The sequence below is a fragment of the Crocodylus porosus genome, unplaced genomic scaffold, assembly GCF_001723895.1.
Source record: "Crocodylus porosus isolate Cpor-Errol unplaced genomic scaffold, CroPor_comp1, whole genome shotgun sequence".
Classification (NCBI taxonomy): domain Eukaryota; kingdom Metazoa; phylum Chordata; order Crocodylia; family Crocodylidae; genus Crocodylus; species Crocodylus porosus.
The window spans coordinates 23,122,855-23,142,426 of record NW_017728950.1 but is presented as its reverse complement, the minus strand read 5'-3'; the positions used below and the strand labels follow the sequence as shown (position 1 = coordinate 23,142,426).

General features: G+C 41.9%; 1 protein-coding gene and 1 long non-coding RNA gene across 2 annotated transcripts in view; one reads left to right on the top strand and one right to left on the bottom strand.

The window, feature by feature from the left end:
* DNAH6 (dynein axonemal heavy chain 6) overlaps positions 1-19,572 on the bottom strand; it is a 244,646-nt gene that overhangs the window by 78,181 nt on the left and 146,893 nt on the right. The window contains exons 49-56 of the mRNA XM_019555221.1: positions 17,714-17,956; positions 16,697-16,864; positions 14,893-15,128; positions 10,921-11,182; positions 8,966-9,089; positions 7,645-7,841; positions 6,101-6,304; positions 4,418-4,543 (exon numbers count right to left, since the gene is read on the bottom strand). Coding sequence (XP_019410766.1) covers positions 4,418-4,543; positions 6,101-6,304; positions 7,645-7,841; positions 8,966-9,089; positions 10,921-11,182; positions 14,893-15,128; positions 16,697-16,864; positions 17,714-17,956 — 1,560 coding nt within the window. The remainder of the gene's footprint in view (positions 1-4,417; positions 4,544-6,100; positions 6,305-7,644; positions 7,842-8,965; positions 9,090-10,920; positions 11,183-14,892; positions 15,129-16,696; positions 16,865-17,713; positions 17,957-19,572) is intronic.
* LOC109323578 lies at positions 9,864-14,338 on the top strand. The gene is made up of 3 exons (XR_002104698.1): positions 9,864-10,496; positions 11,632-11,638; positions 14,325-14,338. It is a non-coding gene; the product is annotated as an uncharacterized LOC109323578 (long non-coding RNA).

The following is a 19,572-nucleotide window of genomic DNA, read 5'->3' as shown; positions in this document are numbered from 1 at the left end:
TTTGGGCAGATATTTGGCTGGGGTGATATGACCCCAGCACCCGTTCCTGCCTGGGCCCAGCAGGGGGTTAGACCTGATGATCTGTTTAGGCCCCTTCCAACCCTAAGTGCTATGATACTATGAATCATTATACCTGTGGTCCAACAATTGCACTTATGCCAATTTCTTCTAAAATCTGGTAAATACCTTTATAGTTTGGGTACAGTACAACTTATAAACCATCTATTCCTTTCCTGCAATTACTGATTCAGCTTGCTACTCAAATATGAAACTTTGTCTGAGTCAATATGAGTGAACATGTACCGAGGTCTTAAAGACAGGATTGGGTCACAGGCTGAAAACAGAATTTCTATACACCTGTAAGAATAAAGAAATACCTATCTGTCAGTCAAACCAAAATATTTCAACTGAGGTTTAATTAGTTATATGCATTGCTGCCACTTTAAAAGAAATTGCTGTGTTACAACCATGCTGGGGAGGAATTTTTACTGACAAAGCTAAAGAACTCAGTCACCACTATCATGACACAAGGAAAATAATGACAGACTCTTTTCCATAACTGGTTTTAGTGGGCAGGAAATAACATCATATTTCGTTTTCAGTCAACTCTAGCACCAACTCCAGGAAATCTGAAGTTTAGAAATTAATTCAGCATTGAATTATTCAAGCATAATACAGTCTTATGTCAAGGGAAAGGACATTTTACTCAGCAGGTATGAATTTAAGCTCTCAGAGTGCTGGAAAACTAATCAGTTTGAGAAGGGTTAAATGGAAAGTGCATTATACAACTATTTTGTTCTTCTGATTAACACCGCCACCATACCTTATGTGGTTCTATCTCATCTGCAGTGGAAGGCAAGAAACTGAACCCACTGCATAATCACCTCTCCATTTGGACATATTCCCAATAAGGTACTCCCAAATCTGTATAAATAATTTCTCAAACATAGGGGTTAATCTCAGTGAAATGCTAACCTCTACTTCACATACATCTGATTGAATTCTGCAACATGCAACCAGAACAAACATGATGCTTGATTATGGATCAGTTTTCTTGTGTGGGATAGACTAGTGGAGATGTTAACCAGAGGAAGGAAGTGTAAAAAGTAACAATTTTCTCATCCTGCATCACAATGCCTCCACTAGTATTTTTAATCAAGAAAGCAGCAAGCCATCAATAATACATGATCTGGTGTTAGGAAATCTAGGTTTCCTTTTTTTCTGTGATGGGACAAATGCATTGTATACCTTCATAACAAATACGTCATATGTGGATGGGTCTTATGTAAAAAACTGAAGATACATCTTGCAGTGCATCATAAATGATGAAATGGATGATTACATTGATGCTTTGCAAATATTTTCTGAGGCTACTAGGGACCTTTTCCCAAGACACGAATAACAATAAGACTAATTATTATTATTATTAACAAAAAAAATTGATGTTAAGGTACCAGGATGTGATCATTTAGTTTGACCTCCTGTATAACATGGGCCATAGAATTTCACCCAGTTATTCCTGCACCCGCTCAGCAGTACTAGTTGAGCTAGAGTAGATGGTACAATAGAAAGCAGTATCTGGCATAACAGAAGTCAGACATACCTCCCTGGTAAGTATTTTATCCATCTAACTATTGAGATGATGTCCTAGGTGTACTGTAAATGAATGAAGAGGAAAAATGCAGGTGGTTTTCTTACTTGCTTAGAGTACTTCACATATATGAACTTCCCTGTACTGTTTCAAATAATGAAAAACATTTCCATTTTGCACTTTGGTCATGAACTGACAGTTTGTGGATGGTGCTGATGGGAATCTTTGAATTGGATGACAAGAGTGTAGCAAGCCTGGGGTGCCTCAGATGGTCTGAAGTCTCCTAGGGTACCACCTCAGCCTGCTTGCCTCTCTACCCACCTGGTGCACTCTTTCAGATCACCTGCCATGCCTTGATGTTATGAGTTATAAATGTAGGAAACTGTCCTTGATCAACCAACTTGCTTGCTGGGAACCCCTCTGCTCAGGAGATCTCTCTTCCTCTTTCTCTCCCTCTCTTCCCTTGGTGTGTTGCTGATCTCTAATGAGGCTGTGGATCCAGCCTCACCCTTCTTGCAGTCCACTGGGCCCTTGGCCCCTTTAGACCATCTGCCGAGCCTGTGGTTTCCTCTGCACTGAGGCCTGGCTATGAACCCACAGGGTCAGGCTACTTTTCCTCACAGTCTGAAGCCCTCAACAGCCCAAACTGACAAAGCTACAGCACCTTCCCTAGGCACTCACTGTGGCTGCCTCCTCCCTAAGCCAGCCTGAATCTTGTGGCCTTTACAATAGCAACATAAACAAAGTGTGCGTTATGAAGCATTTATCTTCAGTATCAAACTCGGTTTCTCCCACTCCAGGCTCTGTGGAGATCTTTCTCTAAACTTTTCTAAGGATGGTGATTACACAACTTCTCTAGGTAGTCTGTTCCAATGCTTGACCACCCTCATAGTCAGAAAGCTCCTTCTCATCTCCGACCTAAATTTCTCTTCCTGCAGCTTGAAGCCATTGCTCCTACTCCTGTCCCCTATAGTCATACAGAAAAGCTCATCTTCACCCTCTCTGTAATAGCAATCCACACGGCACAGCAGTTGAGTACATGAAATAAAAAAACCCCAAACCTTTAACATAATTTTCCTTTTGGGGGCAAAAGGGAGAAAGAAAGAATAACCAGTGAATAATGATAGCTAAATTACTTATTGTACTACTGGAATGGAATAGAATAGAATAGAATAGAATACCAGGGTTTTTTGGTTTTATCCCTGAATGAAAAAAGAGCATTTCTTTCAAATGGTCAAATATGCCTTAAGATTAGATGGTTATCTTAATAATAGGAGTGTCTGAACTACTTGAAAATAGTAATGCCCTTTTCAAAATGCAAGGGAATCTGGGTCCATCTGTGACAAGACTGTGGCCAGGAGAATGTTTCACACATAGTATGAATAGAAAGACAAGTTGATATCATTTGCCATGAGAACCAAAGCTAACTGGATTGTTCAGGGTGATCTTTAATAACTATGATCTATAATAACAATTTTGTTCTTTTTTTATTAACTTCTTGATTGTCCTTCCTATTGGTTCCATAGGAGAAAAGGCATACTACCATGTTTTTGAAGACAGGACATCTTTTACTACAGAATTGGTGAAAAGTACAGATTCATATTTCTGTTTTTAATTGTCACAGGCAGAAGTTTTCTTGGGATTCCTATTTGACGAGTGAGTAATCTGAAGACAAACTTCTCTATTCTTATAGTTTCATAGTTTCTAGGGTTGGAAGGGACCTGAGTAGATCATCTAGTCTGACCCCCTGCCATGGCAGGAACGAGTACTGGGGTCAAACAACCCCAGCAGGGTGTTCATCTTGACTTAGTATTGTTGGCTGAGTCATTCTGCCTTTGGGTTGTGTTTCCATTTCTGTACATTTTGCTCTGCCTAAGCCATTATTTGCATGGCTAATTCATTTGAGATGATCTCCTTATTCATCCTTGCCATTCTAGACACTCTGCTGATAATCTCATGCTGCTTAGCTGAATCAGGCCATTTTAAGTCCACTAAAACTTTATATAGATGAAAAATGCCAGTGTTCAAGAGACATAACCAGCCAGTTCTGCAACCTGCCAGTCCCCACTCTCCACTTTCCTGTCTCTCTGCAGCTTTCTGTCCAGCTCCAGGAAGTACAGCAGCAGAAAAAGGAACCTGGGCTTCAGAAAAGCAGACTTAGACTCACTCAGGGAGTTGATGGGCAGGATCACTTGGGAGGTGAGCCTGAGGGGGAAAGAGGTCCAGGAGAGCTGGTTGTGCTTTAAAGAAACCTTACTAAGGATGCAGGAATGAACCACTCCAAAGCAGAGAAAGAACAGCAAGTATGGCAGAAGACCAGCTTGACTTAGCAGAGAACTCTTTTATGAGTTAAAACACACAAAGGAAGCTTGGACAAATAATTATGGAGAGTAATGAGACCATTGCTTAGGCATTCAGGGATGAAATCAGGAAGGCCAAAATGCAGTTGGAGTTGCAGCTAGCAAGAGATGTGAAGGGTAACAAGAAGAGTTTCTACAAGTATGTCAGCATCAAGAGGAAGATCAGGGAAAGTGTGGGTCCCTCATTGAATGGGGGATGCAACCTAGGGACAGGTGATGTGAAAAAGGCTGAACTACTCAATGTCTTTTTCACCTCAGTCTTCACAGGCAAAGTCAGCTCCCAGGCTACTGCACCTAACAGCACAGTTTGGGAAGGAGGCCCAGAGATACTAAATTTAACGCACATTAGGAAAAGCACATTAATGTATGTGTAGACGTGCATATTGTTGCTTTCTGACTGACACCAACATAGCAAAAACATGGAAATAGGATAGTAATACAAATTTATGAACAAAAAGACACGAACCTCTTCTAGAAGAACGGGCAAACCCAAACGAATAGCATTCTCAAGTGTACGCAGGAAACCAGCATCAGTAAGTTTGATTATCTTTAAGCCACTTTTTGCTTCTTTGTTTCTTATCCATCGATTTGCCTACATAGGAATCAACAGAATAATCAGTAGAGATGGCTAATTGTCACAGATAACCAGCAGGTTAATTAGCTTGTTGGTCTCAGTATTCAAAAGCCCAGTTATTAAAGCCACTGTTTTGGTGAGAAGAAGTGAATTAGTTGCACTATGCCTGTATACTTGTAAGGCACCACCAGAAAAAAAAGGTTTTGCTTATCTTTGTAAAATCTACAGCTTTTATATTGCACAATGGGATAGTTAATTGCATTGACACTTTCCTCCAATACACAGGAACAGACTGAGCAAATTAAGACACAAATCTATTCTGAAGCCTACTGGCGAGGAAGAACCATGCTAAGAAGAAAAGCGTATGTTAGCAGGCACCAATTGTCTCTTGGTTCTCAATATACAATAGGAATGTGTACACTGCCTGGGGCAGCCTAGTCTTCCTAGTACTCAGGGCTAGTGTGGAGAGGAGAAGCTGGACTCCTGCATCCTTCCCTTAGGTGATTTGGGTATCTAGGCACAGCAGGAAAATCCTCAAACTCATTTCCTCATTCATAAAGGTCCTGGCTAGCCTCCTTTTCCTTTGACATTAACTTCAAACCACACAGAGACACCTGGGAGCCAAGGGTGGAGGAGGAGGGTGTGGCAGGGTTGAAGGAAGACAGGATGTACATCTGTGGGGTATAATCTGACTTCAAAATAATTAATTGCATACAGATTCTGCAATATTTAAAATTTGAATGGTAAAAGACTTTTTATTCTAAATTTGTTCATTGTGCTAACCTGATGCTTCCAATAGCCACAATTTAACAAAATGGATTGAAGGATGCAGGGAATTATCCTGACAAACTTGTGTATTGCTTTATGGATATGTAACACTGTGTCATGGAGGGGGAATCAAAAATCCATACAAACATGTTGAAAATACCTAGCACCATGTTGTCACTAAGTGATTGGGGGGTTTGGGTTTTGCTTGCTTGCTTGTTTGCTTGCTTATTTGAGTTCGCTTACTTTCTTTTCCTTTTCTTCTTTTTTATGCTCAATAATAAAAATGGACTTTACAATCTTTCTTTCGCGCTCTTCCCATCTTCAACACGCATCCCTGAATCTTTACTAAAAACTGGATCAAATCTTACAGGTGGATGTATCGTTTTTTTTCTGTTGTCAAGACATCTTACATTTTCCATAGTACAGATGACCTCTAATATAATACATTAGGTGTCAACATAACAATTTTACTTGTAGCTAGAAATCACCTTATAAAGATATACAACACTTTGTTGATCATTTTAAACATGTCAATTCTTATTGAAGTCAGAGCGTTAAATTACATGATTTGCAATAACCGATATCTAATCTCATATTTAAAATGTATAGCCAGGCCCTCATCTGATAGCTTGCTTTACTGACTTCAGTGGATGTCTAGATTATTTTGTGACAGCTGAAGCTCTGATCTCAAATTGCAAAGGAAAAGGCAATTAAATAATCACTGCCAGAGAAGCCTGATACAAAAACTATGGATAAGCTGAATTGTTGGAATGGTGACTGAATTGGTATCGTCTGTAAAGCACTCACTTGGTCTTGGGGGTCAATCATCAGTGGCCACCGTCGTCCCCTAGTCACAAGAATCCCATTCTCAGTGGACACATAGTCACGTGGTAACCCATCAGTGTTCCACTGGCGAATCTCATAGGGATCTCCCAGTATATTTATGAGGCTGAAGTCAGGACTGATGGGAAGCTCTAAATTCTGACATGTCTTGATCCAACATTCAATCAGCTGAAAGAGAGATTGCAAAACATGGCCTATGGAAGGCTGGGTTACTTTAAGGGATTTGTAACAATAAACTACTCGATATTGGCCAGTAGCGATTGAGGCCATACCTACACTAACTGCACCATGTTAGCCAATGCCACCATGGAAGTCATTCGTGGATTCTCATGAACATATGCATGTATTAGACCAGATGTATTACAATTTTTGGCATTAGGGAGTGAGTAGGTGGGATGCGTTTTTATGGTGGTAGTCCTTTGCAAGGTCCAATGTGTTCGTAGAGTGTTCTTACCACTAAATGGCCGCTTGATGGCCTAGGAGGGGAAAAGTCCATTTCAGAACAGACAGGTGTGACCAACTATGGCTTTTATTGCAATACTTGTTTTAAGTGTTTCGTGTTGTTATAATATTATGTGCCTTATTCTCCTCTGGATAACTATACCGGGAAAAACAATGGGTAGAGAGATGATGAAGCCGGAGTTGCTGATTTACATAACTGAAGATATATCCATCTACATTTTTTAATAGTTTTGCTGATACTTCAAAAAGGTGGGGATTGCAGGTAACACCCAGGACGGCCCAGAGAAGAGAAGGAAATAAGCATGACAATGATCAGGGCAAGGTATATAAATAAGAACGGTATTATCTCCTAGCAAAAGAGTCTGAAGACAGAGCAGTACAGCAGCTTTGGGTACTTAAGAGCTGGACTGGAAAGGAAACAGCTGAGTAGCAGATCATGGGCTGGACTGGGGACAGAGAGACCACTTAACCTTTTGGAGGGGGGAGGGAGCCCCCGACTCAGTGGCCAATGCCCAGTAAACACCTTCATTGAAGAAGACCTGTCTCTTTTGCTGCTCTGGGTTTAACTCGTCCACCCCAACAAGAGATCAAATCCTTCTCTCAGAAGATGAACTGGAAGCTAGCTTCTTCAGTTAGGGCCACAGACTGAAAAACCAGGTTCTCCGTGAGAAGGATCCAGGGCTCTTCCCCTTCTCTAGAAGCCATGTCTGGGCTGGCTTTGGGGGATACTCTCTAAAGTGATAGTGCCCCCAAACAACTACACCCTGTGGGGGAGCTTGTGAAAACAGGTGTCCTAGCTTGCATTAACAATACATAATACAGTAATTCTCCTACTTTGCACTGTTTCTGAAGTCCCAGCAGAGAAGCTTATAAGTGAATACACATATGTGTGAAAACTGAATTCTGGACAGCAAGGCCATAGATCATAAACAGAGATGTAGAAGGGACATGTCAGTTGCTTTCACCCATATTGTTCCTGCTTTGTGGACAAAGTGATTAAGTTTACAGTAATGTCAAAAGAAAAGAGCAAAAGTATTTTTACTCACCAGTTGCCTGTACTGTGCTGTAAAAGCACCGTAATAGGCAACACAAGCAGCTGCTATGAATACATTCCCTATGATGTTTGAAATCTCATCTTCAAAGTTCTTGATGCTCTCCTCCCAACGAACTTGTTCATCTCCCAGTGCAGCTGTAAGCTTTCCCGCTCGAGTGAGGCGAGCTTGGGTAAGTGCCATGGTCCTTGCTGCATGGTTATACAATTACTGAATTGTGATTATTGTCTTTAAAAGGTCAAACTTTTTTTTTGTGCATAAACTGCTACACTTGCTTTCTAGTTTAGTCTCTGTACTCATAATCTTTCTTTCAGTCTTAACAGTAAGTTACTGAGAAGCCTCCACATTATAACTTTTCTTGGCTTATTTCACTTGTATACCTTTGGATAACCTACGATTCTAGAAGCAAACTCTCTGGCTTCTTCAAATTCCTAATTGCTGTGTTTGCATCATCACCTGCTAAGGAAGTCAGGTTATTCCAGTAGAACCTGCCTTGAAGGAATATCCATGAACACATGTCCACCCCCAGTTATACCCCACAACCCCACACACAATATAGAAAAGTAAGACTTTATTTTTGAGTTATTATGCAATCCCCTCTATATACAATACACTGACACAAATCATGACAAATATTCTTTGTAATAAAATTAAAATATATTATAGTAGGTGTTATAGTATATGGTAACCAGGGGTTGGGATAGCTTTCAAGGGGTAGGGCTACCCATGAGGCCCATGACAGCTTACCAAAACTTGTTAAGTGGCCTTCCAGACATCATAATTGCCTGCCCCTGAATTAGGGTGTCCATATTTTTAAGGAAATGCAGGACACTGCTCCTACCTGCCACCAAGTCAGCGGCATTACTGCAAGCAGAAGCAGGTAGGCAGGAGCATGGGGTACAGTCTGGTGGGGAGGCAGAGTGGCACAGTGTGTCAGGCAGGTGGGTGGGCAGGCACTGCTGCTGCTGTGTGAGAGAAAAGTGAGTGCCTAGCCTGCCCCACATCTCCAGCTGCCTCTGAGAAAGAGGTGGGCTGGGCACATGTGGGTGGGGTGGCACCTGCTCCAGTCCACCTGCCTTGCTCCTGCGCAGCAGCAGCAGTGCCTGCCTGGTGCACCATGCTGCTTCACCTCCTTGCTGGACTGTGACCTGCGCCCCTGCAATTCCAGGACTTTTGTTTCAATTTTCACAAACCAGCCTACAAAATCCAGGACTGTCATGGCCAAACCAGGATTCATGGCCACCCTTTGTATAATGGAAGAATAAATATGAAACACGAATCTAGTTACTTAATATTTCCAAGAGAAATCACCTACCAAGGCTCTCTTTTTCTTCAACACTCTTTTCATATTGGTCTTGCAGAGCCTGTATCTGCTCTTCCACCTGTCTTAATTTTCTCTGTTTCTCTCGAAGGGTAGCCATTGTAGCATCAAGCTCAGCCTGGGGGCATGAGGCAAACATATAAGCTAAGTTGTTCAAACAAGGGCCCTGGTTTTTTTAAAAGCCAAAATTAATGGAGAATTAAGAACCACACTTTTGAAAAACAGACTGCTTATTTTGCTGCCACATATAAATGAGAAGTCTACTCGATTGTCCTTGACATAGAATATTGTCATATCTGTAAAACTGAATTTTCATGAATGTGTCCATATTTCTGGAAAAAAGGGCAAGAAACTCTCAAGCCCACTAGTCTGTCTTGTCCCTAGTTTGAATTTTGACATAGCAGGAATACGGTAGTGGTGAAAGTCTCATCTGGACCATATATCTAGGAAAAGTCACCCAGGATAAGTTGGGCCTAATCAGTCCTGGAGAATCTTCCTGCCTGTACCATTTACAAGTGCTTGATTGCTCCATATGGGAATTCTATGCTATTTAATGGCGAGCCTACATGGCTAACATTTAATACAGCATTCATGAGCAGGAGGAAGAGGACATGTATTCTTGGAACAAACAGTAGTTTTTCAAGCTGAGGTTTGATTCACCTTACAAGGCTATTTTCTGTTTGACTGGGCCAGTAGTGCTAAAAGAAACATCTTGGATTATAAAGATTTTATGGCTTGTGACAGACGTTAAAATAATGGCATGATTGGGATCTGAAGGATTTTTGTCCCATGCCAGAAACTAAGTGTCATACTATGCATGTCTGGTGTGACACCAGCTGCAATGGTTGGGATGAGACATAAAATTTCTCAGATTCCAATTGTGCAACAGCCTGATCCTGTGGATCGCAAAGGGGGCAACTCTATCCTGGACCCTGGAACTGCCCTGTGTCTGATCTTGACATTCAACTGAGCATCAAGTTCAGGCATAGGCAGCCCAGGGTCCTGGCTGGGACCCAGACCTGTCCCTAGTATGATGCCTTGTTCCAGATATGGGGCTACCCCAGCCAAAGATAACAAATAGCTAATCTCCGGACAGCCTCAGCCTCAGCCTCATTCCAGCCCTGGGGTGACAATGCTGACTGTCAGCTGATTGTCAGCATTAGTGAGGCAGTCCTGTACCTGGAACACAAAACATGCTACACATTCAATTACCAGCTACGAGAGCAAAAATGTTCTACTGTTTTGTGGATATCTTTGTGGCTGGGTATTTGGAAAAGTATTGATATTGCCCGTTAGTAGCACTCACTTAGTCTTGGGGTCATTCATCAGTAGCCACCATTTCCCCTGAGTCACGAGAATCCCATTTTCAGTGGACACATAGCCTTGTGGTAACCCATCAGTGTTCCACTGGTGAATTTCATAGGAAGGGACCTACTTAAATCACGGCAAAACAAAAGATTTTTGCAATCTGCATGCAGCATGCAGAGCTAATTTTGCAGGCATTTCACAGCAGTCCTGCCCCTAGGTGCTGATTGGCAGAGAGGCCCAGCCCCTCAGAACTGATTGGCAGGGAGGCCCGGGGAGGGAGGAGGAATGAGGGACCAGCTGCCATCTTGATTGCCAGCTGCCCTTTGTGCAGTCCCATTCATTACTCCCAGTACGTTATGGTACCATTTTATGGAACCATAAACTGGCTGAACATGTGGCATGGTGCAATTTATGATGCAATTAATACAATAATTGCACCATACATGTAACATCTGCCAAGGTCCTATTAGACTGCCAGCTCTTTGAGCAGGGTTGAACTTTCTGATCTCAGTTTGTACAGCACCATGTAAAACAATCCTGGTCTATGACCAGTGATCTTAGGCATGATCATAATGCAAATAATAATAATGTCCATACAATCACTGGAGATGACAAAGTGCCTTGAAAGGTGTAGCATTTACCTTTGCAGCATTAAACTTTTGTCTTTTTGGCTCAACTTCTTTCACAACTCGTGAATATAAATCCATAGCCCTCACCCACATACACATCGACCGACATGCCTTTGACACCTTCTCTACTTTTTCAGGCACAAAATCTGGGTTATTTATATATTTTTGAAGCTTTAACAATATTTGTGGCTTTATATTTTCTTTATCATATTCAAGAAGTTTTTTAAGGAAGTTGGAGTCTCCAAGGAGCTGTTTAGCTGTTGCCCAGTCAGGCCTGAAAGATTAAAAAAAACAAGAGTGACAGAATCTTAGAAAGCTTTGCCTTGCAAGCAAAATGTTACATAATCTGAAATCACACATTTTAGGCAAAGTCATTTTGCTCTGCAAAAGGTTCTGAAGTGCTTCACCACAACCACTGTTTGATAAAAACAACATGACATGAGTTAAATTCCTGTATCATATGCAATTAATGTTGTAGCATAGACTTCCGCTTCATGACCCTTGGAAGCAAAGTGATAGTCCTTTCTAAAGGGAGGCTAAGAATTGCTATGTGCAACAAGACTGTAAATCTGCTGCACTAAATAAGGTAAGAGTTGGGACCTTAATGCTTTGTGAAAGTGTGACTTTAACTATAGCACCACTCTGGATTTAAACTGATCTATAATGATATTACAAAGGCATACTGTCAAAGTTCTTTCTTTCCTATCAAAATGAACCCTATAGCTTGCTGGTACTGAGGTTCCAGCCAAGTAACAGCCTTGAATATGTCATTTGTAGAGGTGCACCAATACATCAGTCTGATATCAGATCATCACCAATATAAAGAAAATTGACTGTACTGGAAATCAGCTTTTTGTGCCTGATATACCCGATAATTTGGCCAATAAATGCCCTGTGCATGCGTGCAGCCACAGCGCAGCATGTAGGTGGTAAGCACAGCCAAGCAGACTGGAAAGCTGCATTCAGCTGGTAAATCTGTTGTGGGAGGGAAAGGGGGAGGGAAGGGGCATAGGAGAGGGGCAGATCGAGGCCCCCATGGTGAGGGAGGGAGTGGGGCTGGGGCAGGCACTGCCCAGCTGGGGTGGGGTGCAAGATGGAGCCACAGCTCATCCATGGACCAGGGGTGGGGGCACTCCCACCACTGCACACACCCAAGGAGGGCATGGGGGTGTGTGCCCCCGGATCTACACGGGGCAGGGTGAGCTGCCACTGCAGGCTGGGGGCAGGGCTGCACCAGGCTCTTCCCAGCAGGGTCTGCACTCAGGGAGAAGTGGGCAGCAGCACTGGGAGGGAGGGTTTGGGGGGGCTACGGTGAATTTTGGGGTGGCTGCAACCTCCCCGTAGTCTGCCTCCCAGCAGCACCACTTCCTGACCTGAGTGCAGCCCAGCCCAGCCCAGTCCAGCCCCCTCTGGGAAGAGCCTGATGCAGCCCTGGCCTCAGCCTGCAGCAGCATCCCACCCTTGCCTCATGCAGAGCTGGTGGCACATGTCCGCTATGCCCTCCCAGGCTGTGTGTAGTGGCAGGAGCCACCTCCCCTCCCCTCCCTGCACCCCTTGGATGAGCCATGGCTCCATCCTGCATCCCACCCGAACTGGGAAGCACCTGCCCCAGCCCTAGCCCCTACCCCTGCCCCAGCCCCAATCCCTCCCTCACTGCAGAGGCCTCAATATGACCCCTACCACACCCCTTCTCTTCCCCTTCCCCTTCCATCACAACAGTCTTACCAGCCAGACACTACTTCTGAAGCTGCCAGGCTGTGTATTGGAAATTGGAGCGGTGTCCTCCTTAAAAATTGGTATTGGCTCCAAAAATCTCTATTGGTGCATCCCACGTAATTTAATTTCTTAAACAGACTTTTAGCCAAAAAACTTGGACCCTGTTCCTCTCTTTCATCACCACGTGATTTTCCTCTATGATTTGGTTCTATACCTAAGAAATAACTAAACTCTTTTTATAATGAATTTATGGAGTCTAGTTTTTCTTGGAAATTCATATAAAATTTGAAAATCTGGATTGGCACATATGAAGCAATGTTAGTAAAAAGATGTTACATGTGGTCATATTACCATTTGGCCCTTACGTAAAACTATATTATATTATATATGAGATTTTAATTTAGGCAAATTTTCAGATTATGTGAATCAATGTGGCTTTAAGATTAACAGAAGTAAACCAATTTAGGTTTTTATACAAGGACTCCTGTAGCTGATATCAATCAAGGAATAAATTATCAACAGAAACTGATAAAAACAGGAATTATTCAGTGGTTCAAAAGCCAATGAGAAATAACTTGACTTTTAAAACAGATATGAAAACAGACATTAAAAAGCACGTCAATCTCAAATTAATAATACATTTGATGTATTAAAGCAATCAAAATGATTATGATTTCTTTATAGACCGGCTTGAAGAATATATAAAATTAGGAATAAAATACCTCTGTGATACTCAGAAAATAATCAAATATTGTGTAAAAAGGAAAAAAAGTAACATGTGGTACTTTCAGCTTCTAAAAATGTGGTTTTCCATACCAAATGCTTTGCTTTGCCATCATTAGATCATTATAAATTTCTTTTTTTTGTTGTTATAACATTTCACCAGTACAATTAATCTGTAAACACACTTGGGACACGAGTTGGTTTCTTCTTCTTGAGACATATCAGCACATTCTCATGCTCTTGGATAATTGCTCATTTAGAACAAAAAGCAGACTGTGGCCCAAGTACATTAAAGCCATCGTGTACCAACTATTTGTACCAAAGAATCAACCAAATAAGTCATGTAACTATAATTTATCCTTTCTCCCCCACCCCAGTTAAGAGAAAAAATATGTACATGTGATCTATTAGAAGTTTAGTGGGGAAAACCCCCTAAAGTTAAAGTAAGTATTCTACTAAGCACTCTTCTCTCTAGTGGATAATACTGAAACATCATATCCACTGTAGCCAGAGAGCTATTTTTTCATAGATATTAGGGGCTGGAAGAGACCTCATGAGATCATGGAGTTCAGCCCCCCTGCCATAGGCAGGAAGTCTGCTGGGATCAAATGATTCCAGCAAGATATGCATCCAAACACTTTTTTGAATGAGTCTAGAGTAGGTGCTTGAACCACTTTTGGCAGGAGTCTGTTCCACACTCTGGACACTCAGACCGTAAAGAAATTTTTCCTTATGTCCAGTCTAAGGCTCCCCCGAGCCTTGACTTCTCCAGGCTGAAGAGTTCCATGTCCCTCAGCCTCTCCTCATAAGGCTTGCTCTCTTGGTCTTTGATCATGTGGGTGGCTCTCCTTTGGGTTCTCTCAAGCTTATCCACATCCCTCCTGAAGTGGGGGGCCCAAAACTGGATGCAGTACTCCAGCTGCAGCCTCATTAAGGCCAAGTAGAGTGGGAGGATGTCATCCCTGGTTTTGCTTGAGCTGCATTGGTGGATGCATGCCAGAGTTTGGTTTGCCTTCCAGCTATGGCATTGCATTGGTGACTCACGTTCATCTTGTGGTCAATCAAGACCCCCAAGTCTCTTTCGGTCATGGTGTATTTGTCAAGGAGACAATAGCTGGAGAGCATGGGCATATGAACAATTTACTAAAGTTAAAAGGGGACAGAATGGGGATTTACAGCAAGTCTACTGATACCCAGCAAATGCCCAAGTGAGTGTTCTTAATCCTGTGATAAGTCAAAACCAACCTGCAGTAACTTAGCCCTCAACAAAAGCAGCAGAATACTATTAGCTTTAATCTATTCCAGGGTAAGAGCATACAAATGAACAGCTGCAATACAGTTCCTGTTGAAGCAACTGACACGAGTAAATCTTCGTTCCCTTTTTACCTTGTAGTAATTTATTTATATGCCCACACCTTGATTCAGCATCATCCTGTTAATGTGTGAACTTGATATAGAGGTAATTAGAATTATACAAAACATTTTACTAGGGAAGTGTCCTGGGAAAAACAAATTAAAGGAACTTAAGAGCACTGAATGACTGACTTTGCATTCAGAAGAATGCAGATTGATTCCATTACAGTCATGACAAGATCTGGTGGCTTGGTAAAAACTCTAATTTCAGAGATATCTGCTTTATCCAAGGAGTCGAGAGCTTTGTTTGCAGCCTCTAAAGCTGGCAGAGCTTCATCCAGATCTCGTTGAGCATCATCAGCTATTGCCTGAGTTTCTTCTGCTTTCACTTTTGCAACAGCTTCATCTTCTTGAACAATACGACGAACCTGAAAAGTAAATGGCCAATGAAATATTTGCAAAACACAATACTGCTTTTAAAAAATTGTATTTGTTCTGACTTGCTACTTTTATGTACTTGTTAACTAGGCCTGTGCAAGTCAGCAGCAATCCAATCTGGCTTCAGATGCCAGGGATCTGATCCGGAGCTCCAGACCAGGTTTCTGCTTCAATCCGGCCGAAGCGCCTCCGAAGCTTTGGAGCCATTTCAGAGATCCGGCCAAAGTGTATAATGGGGAATCAATGAAATATCTATAACTTTGTTGCTTTTTGTCTGATTTGGATGAAATTTGCAGGATTTGTAGCCCCTGCTGAGAGCATGAAGTCTGCCAAGTTTCAAGAAGATCAGTGCAGGGATTTGGGGGGAACTGTACCCCAAATTCTTGAAAGCAAACCTCATGTCACAGGGGGGTCAAGACTGCAGGGATGGTAGCTCCTTGTGAGGCCACAAATCATGCCAAGTTTCAAGAAGATCAGTGCATGGGTTTGGAGGGGAACTGCACCTCAAGCTGCGGACAAGCAAAACTCATGACATGAGTGACACTGTGTGTGTTAAAGCGCAGTGGGGTGAAAGCTGCGGCCCCTGCTGTGGCCACAAAGCCTGCCAGCTGTTGAGAAGATCGGTGCAGGGCTTCTGGGTTTAGCAGCACTAAAGTTCCTAGAAGGGCCTGATCCTGTTAGTATGACTGAAGCTTGACTAACAAAAAGTAGTAAGACTGGACTTCTCAGCACTGAAGCCAGTAGTTGTTTTCTTTTTAGAGTGTAGTCAAAGCAGGAGGTGGTTGGGCCCACCCTTTATGGTTAGGACATTTGCCCATGAAGTGCAAGACCTGGGTTTAGTGCCTTATTTAGCCTTCAGGGATTCATACCTTCATCCCCCACTTGCCAAGGGAATATCCTCACTGCAAGACTATATCATCTAATTGTAGGGGAGGGCCCCCACCCTTCCTGTTGAAGCTAGGCCACTCTACAGAAAGGAATGCAAGGTGCATGACAGGTCTCAAGCAAGAAAGACCATGACTGTAGCCTACTGGCTAGGGCACTCTCAGGTGGGAACTGGAGCTTTTGGAACCTGAATGGTGGGCTTGCCTGCAGGCTGAGTCAAGTACCTTTGCTCTGGAAACACGCAGAGCTTTAGACATGTGCTTAGTGTTCTCCAGTGGATAGAGGCAGCAGTTCTCCATGAATCGGATGGTTTATTTGGATTTCCCTTCTGAAGGGCTGCATGTACACAGCCCCCAATTCTGGGTGACAAAACCTATAATTGTTCTTGCCTGTCACTTGAAGGGACCCATATCTTGCTTTGGATCTAGCCTGAAATTTGTGCTGGTGGAAGAGCAGAGCAAGAGATAATAATATTTAATTATATTTCCCTGCCTGAATGTACTCCCTTTAAAGGTTTATTTGCATGCTTTTAGGCTTTCCTCTTCCACACTATTAAACACAGGCCAGCATAGAGTCTATTATTAATAATTCTTAAAACAACTATTTTAAGTCAATGAAATTCTGAGTAGTCACATACTTTATATCATAAATATTACAAGAAAATTATTTGTACCTGATCAGCATTTTCTTGATCCACTGCTAATTTTTCCATCAAAGCCTCAACATCCACAGATTTCTCCTTCAGGACTGGCTCTAGAGCTGAGAGATCCAATTTCATTTTATCTACAAGCTCATTTGTTTCCAATAGCTTGGATAAACCATTCTTCACACGATCCCGAGCCTAAAATACAGTAAGAATGCATCAGATGTTTATTGGCAGACATGGTTCTTTGGGTAAATTTGATATCTTTTATTAGACCAACTCAAATAGTTGGAAAAATTCTTCATGTTTTCCAAATGTGGATTCCAAAAAGCTCTCAAACATGGACATGGCAAATGTAGGTTCAAGGATATTTTTTAAAATTCTGGCAAGTTTCATCCAACTTGTGCAGCCTGTAATAATTTCTGATTTTTACAATGGAAGCTGCTTTTCCAAGTGTAGTATAATAAAAATATGCTAATATGGATGTAACAGTATTTATAAAAATATAAGAAAGTATAAAAGAAAAACCATTGTATTTGGAATAAACTAGCCACCCCCATAAATATAGTTTCAACATTCATTTTTGTTGAATATTAGAAAAAATTACAGTAATGGATATTATTAGAAATGTCTCCAAGATGTATTTAAAAATACAATTTTTTTTTCTCTTATATTTTCTTTGGTTTGGAATTAGACATTCTATTGCAGTGTTTGCAACCCAAGTTCTACAGCATAGGACTAAGGCAAGAGAAATAGAAAGAGAAATGACTTGTTTTTTCCCACTTTCAATGTTGAATGAACTACAAAATGGTAACAAACTGCATAAAAGTAAAAAGTAAACTGGAGCTTAACAAATCCTTCCTCTCCTCTAATAATTGGTACTAGGGAAGGAAATTAGGTTGGCTTACTAGAAAACAAAGCTATTGAATTAATGAATAAAATAATTCGAGCTGCAGCACTGCAAAGAAACAATAATAAAATCTCTGGACAGTAGGACATATTTCTGAAACATATAGCAAAGGTTGTGTTGAATAATATGAAACCTACTGAAACCAACTGCTTCCTTTTTTCTCTCAGCATTGTCAGGTAGAGATTGATCAATTCTAAATAGGAAGTGGGTGTAGTATAATACCGTCGTCGCAGCTCAGCATAGTATTGATCTGCCATTTCAGTTACACTCATGTGAATATCTACGCACAGTACTGATAGCTTCTCTTTCATCTCATAACTTCCAAGATCAACATTCAAGAAAAATGTCTTTGACACAGAAAGAAGTGCTTCTCTGGGCCACTACAAAGTAGAAAAAAGAAGATATGACTTTATTTCTCCACTGATTTCAAAATCAGTATTTGTCGTTACATATCATAACTTCTCTATATAAAATATAGATGTTCTTTGGACCATTACAAAAAAATTAATTATACTTACAAAATTTCTCAAATGGCTTCATGAATTCTACAGTTCTGTTGCTACTTTGAAGAGGTGCCTTTGGAGAAGACTTGGTGGCGGAGGGATGGGTTTAGACATTTCTACACACCATGCAAACTTTTAATTCTACCCCATGTCAAAACAAAGATTTGCAGGCAGAGAGCTATTATGGTGGGTAGAAACTTTTGCTTCTGTTCCCTATCCCTAATCAACTTTTTAGTCAAGGAGTACAGTGGTTAAGAAGGATTGCTGAACTGCTGCTCTGCCTACAAGACTAGACACATAGGCTGCCTGGAGACATAACCCCCACCCAAAAAAAGATCAAATTAAAAATTTCCCTTTACTGGAAGAAGCAGCACATTACTTTGACCCAGTTCCGCAGCATCTTTGTATATTGGGCACTTCAGCAAGGTTTTTTGGTGCTTTTCTTTAAAGCTGATTCAATTAGCTATTATATAAAACCGCCAAAAAGCCACACTAAAGTGCCTGATTTATACAAACATTGGGCAAGCTGGGTCCAACTAATTCACTGCCTTTTCTGGGGATGCACTGGGATCAGTGTGGGAACGCGCCAAATTTAAAGTGCCATTTTGGGTGGGGGGTTTTTAAACATCTTCAAGCGCCCAAAGGTTACGGACAGATGTTCAGTGTGACCCCTCAAAAATTTCCAGTGCCATGAAAATGTGGCAAGAAGAGAATCATACAGGCATTCCAGGCTCCTGGCTGGAGAGCTACGCAGTCAAAGCTCTCCAGCCAGGGGTGACAAAAGACTGCTTCCTGGTTTCCCTCTCACCCAGGGGAGCCTGATTATAGAAATCCTACCCTCTCCCCTGCCTTGAAAGGGGGCAGGCTGACAGTAGTCAATTGGCAGCTGCTGAAAAACAGCCACTGCTGCTTGGACCCAAAATGTTTCAAGTGGCATCAGGAAGCCACTCTGCCCTTTGAACAGTACTGGAAAGTCCTGATAGTGTTAAAAAGGTGGAAGCTGTGCTGGGGTTTGAACAATCTCAGCACTGACCAAGCATCCAGCAGCAGGTACTCACTAGTCCACTCCTGTTGGAACCTGATTAGTTCACACTAAATGGAAATCTTACTCAGGGGCAGGGAATTATTTTGGGCAGAGGGCCGCTTACTGAGATTTGGCAAGCTGTTGAGGGCCGCATGGGTAGCCATGCCCCTTGACAGGTGCCCCACCTCCTGGTTACCACCTTGTGACTGGAAGTCCTGCCCCCTAACCCTTGCCACCAGAAGTCCCACCCCTTGCCCTCAGAAGTACTCCTTTCAGCAAGGGATTTTACCATCTTGGAACCAGAAAAATACCAAATTATATTCTAAAAATCAAACATCTACAACATTCATTAATTTGATTTAAAAATATATTTTTGCCCTGATTTACATGTGTCTGTGTAGTGTACATAGAGGTGATTGCACAATAGCTTACATGAAGTCTTACTCGTGTATATTGTTGGGGTGGGGGG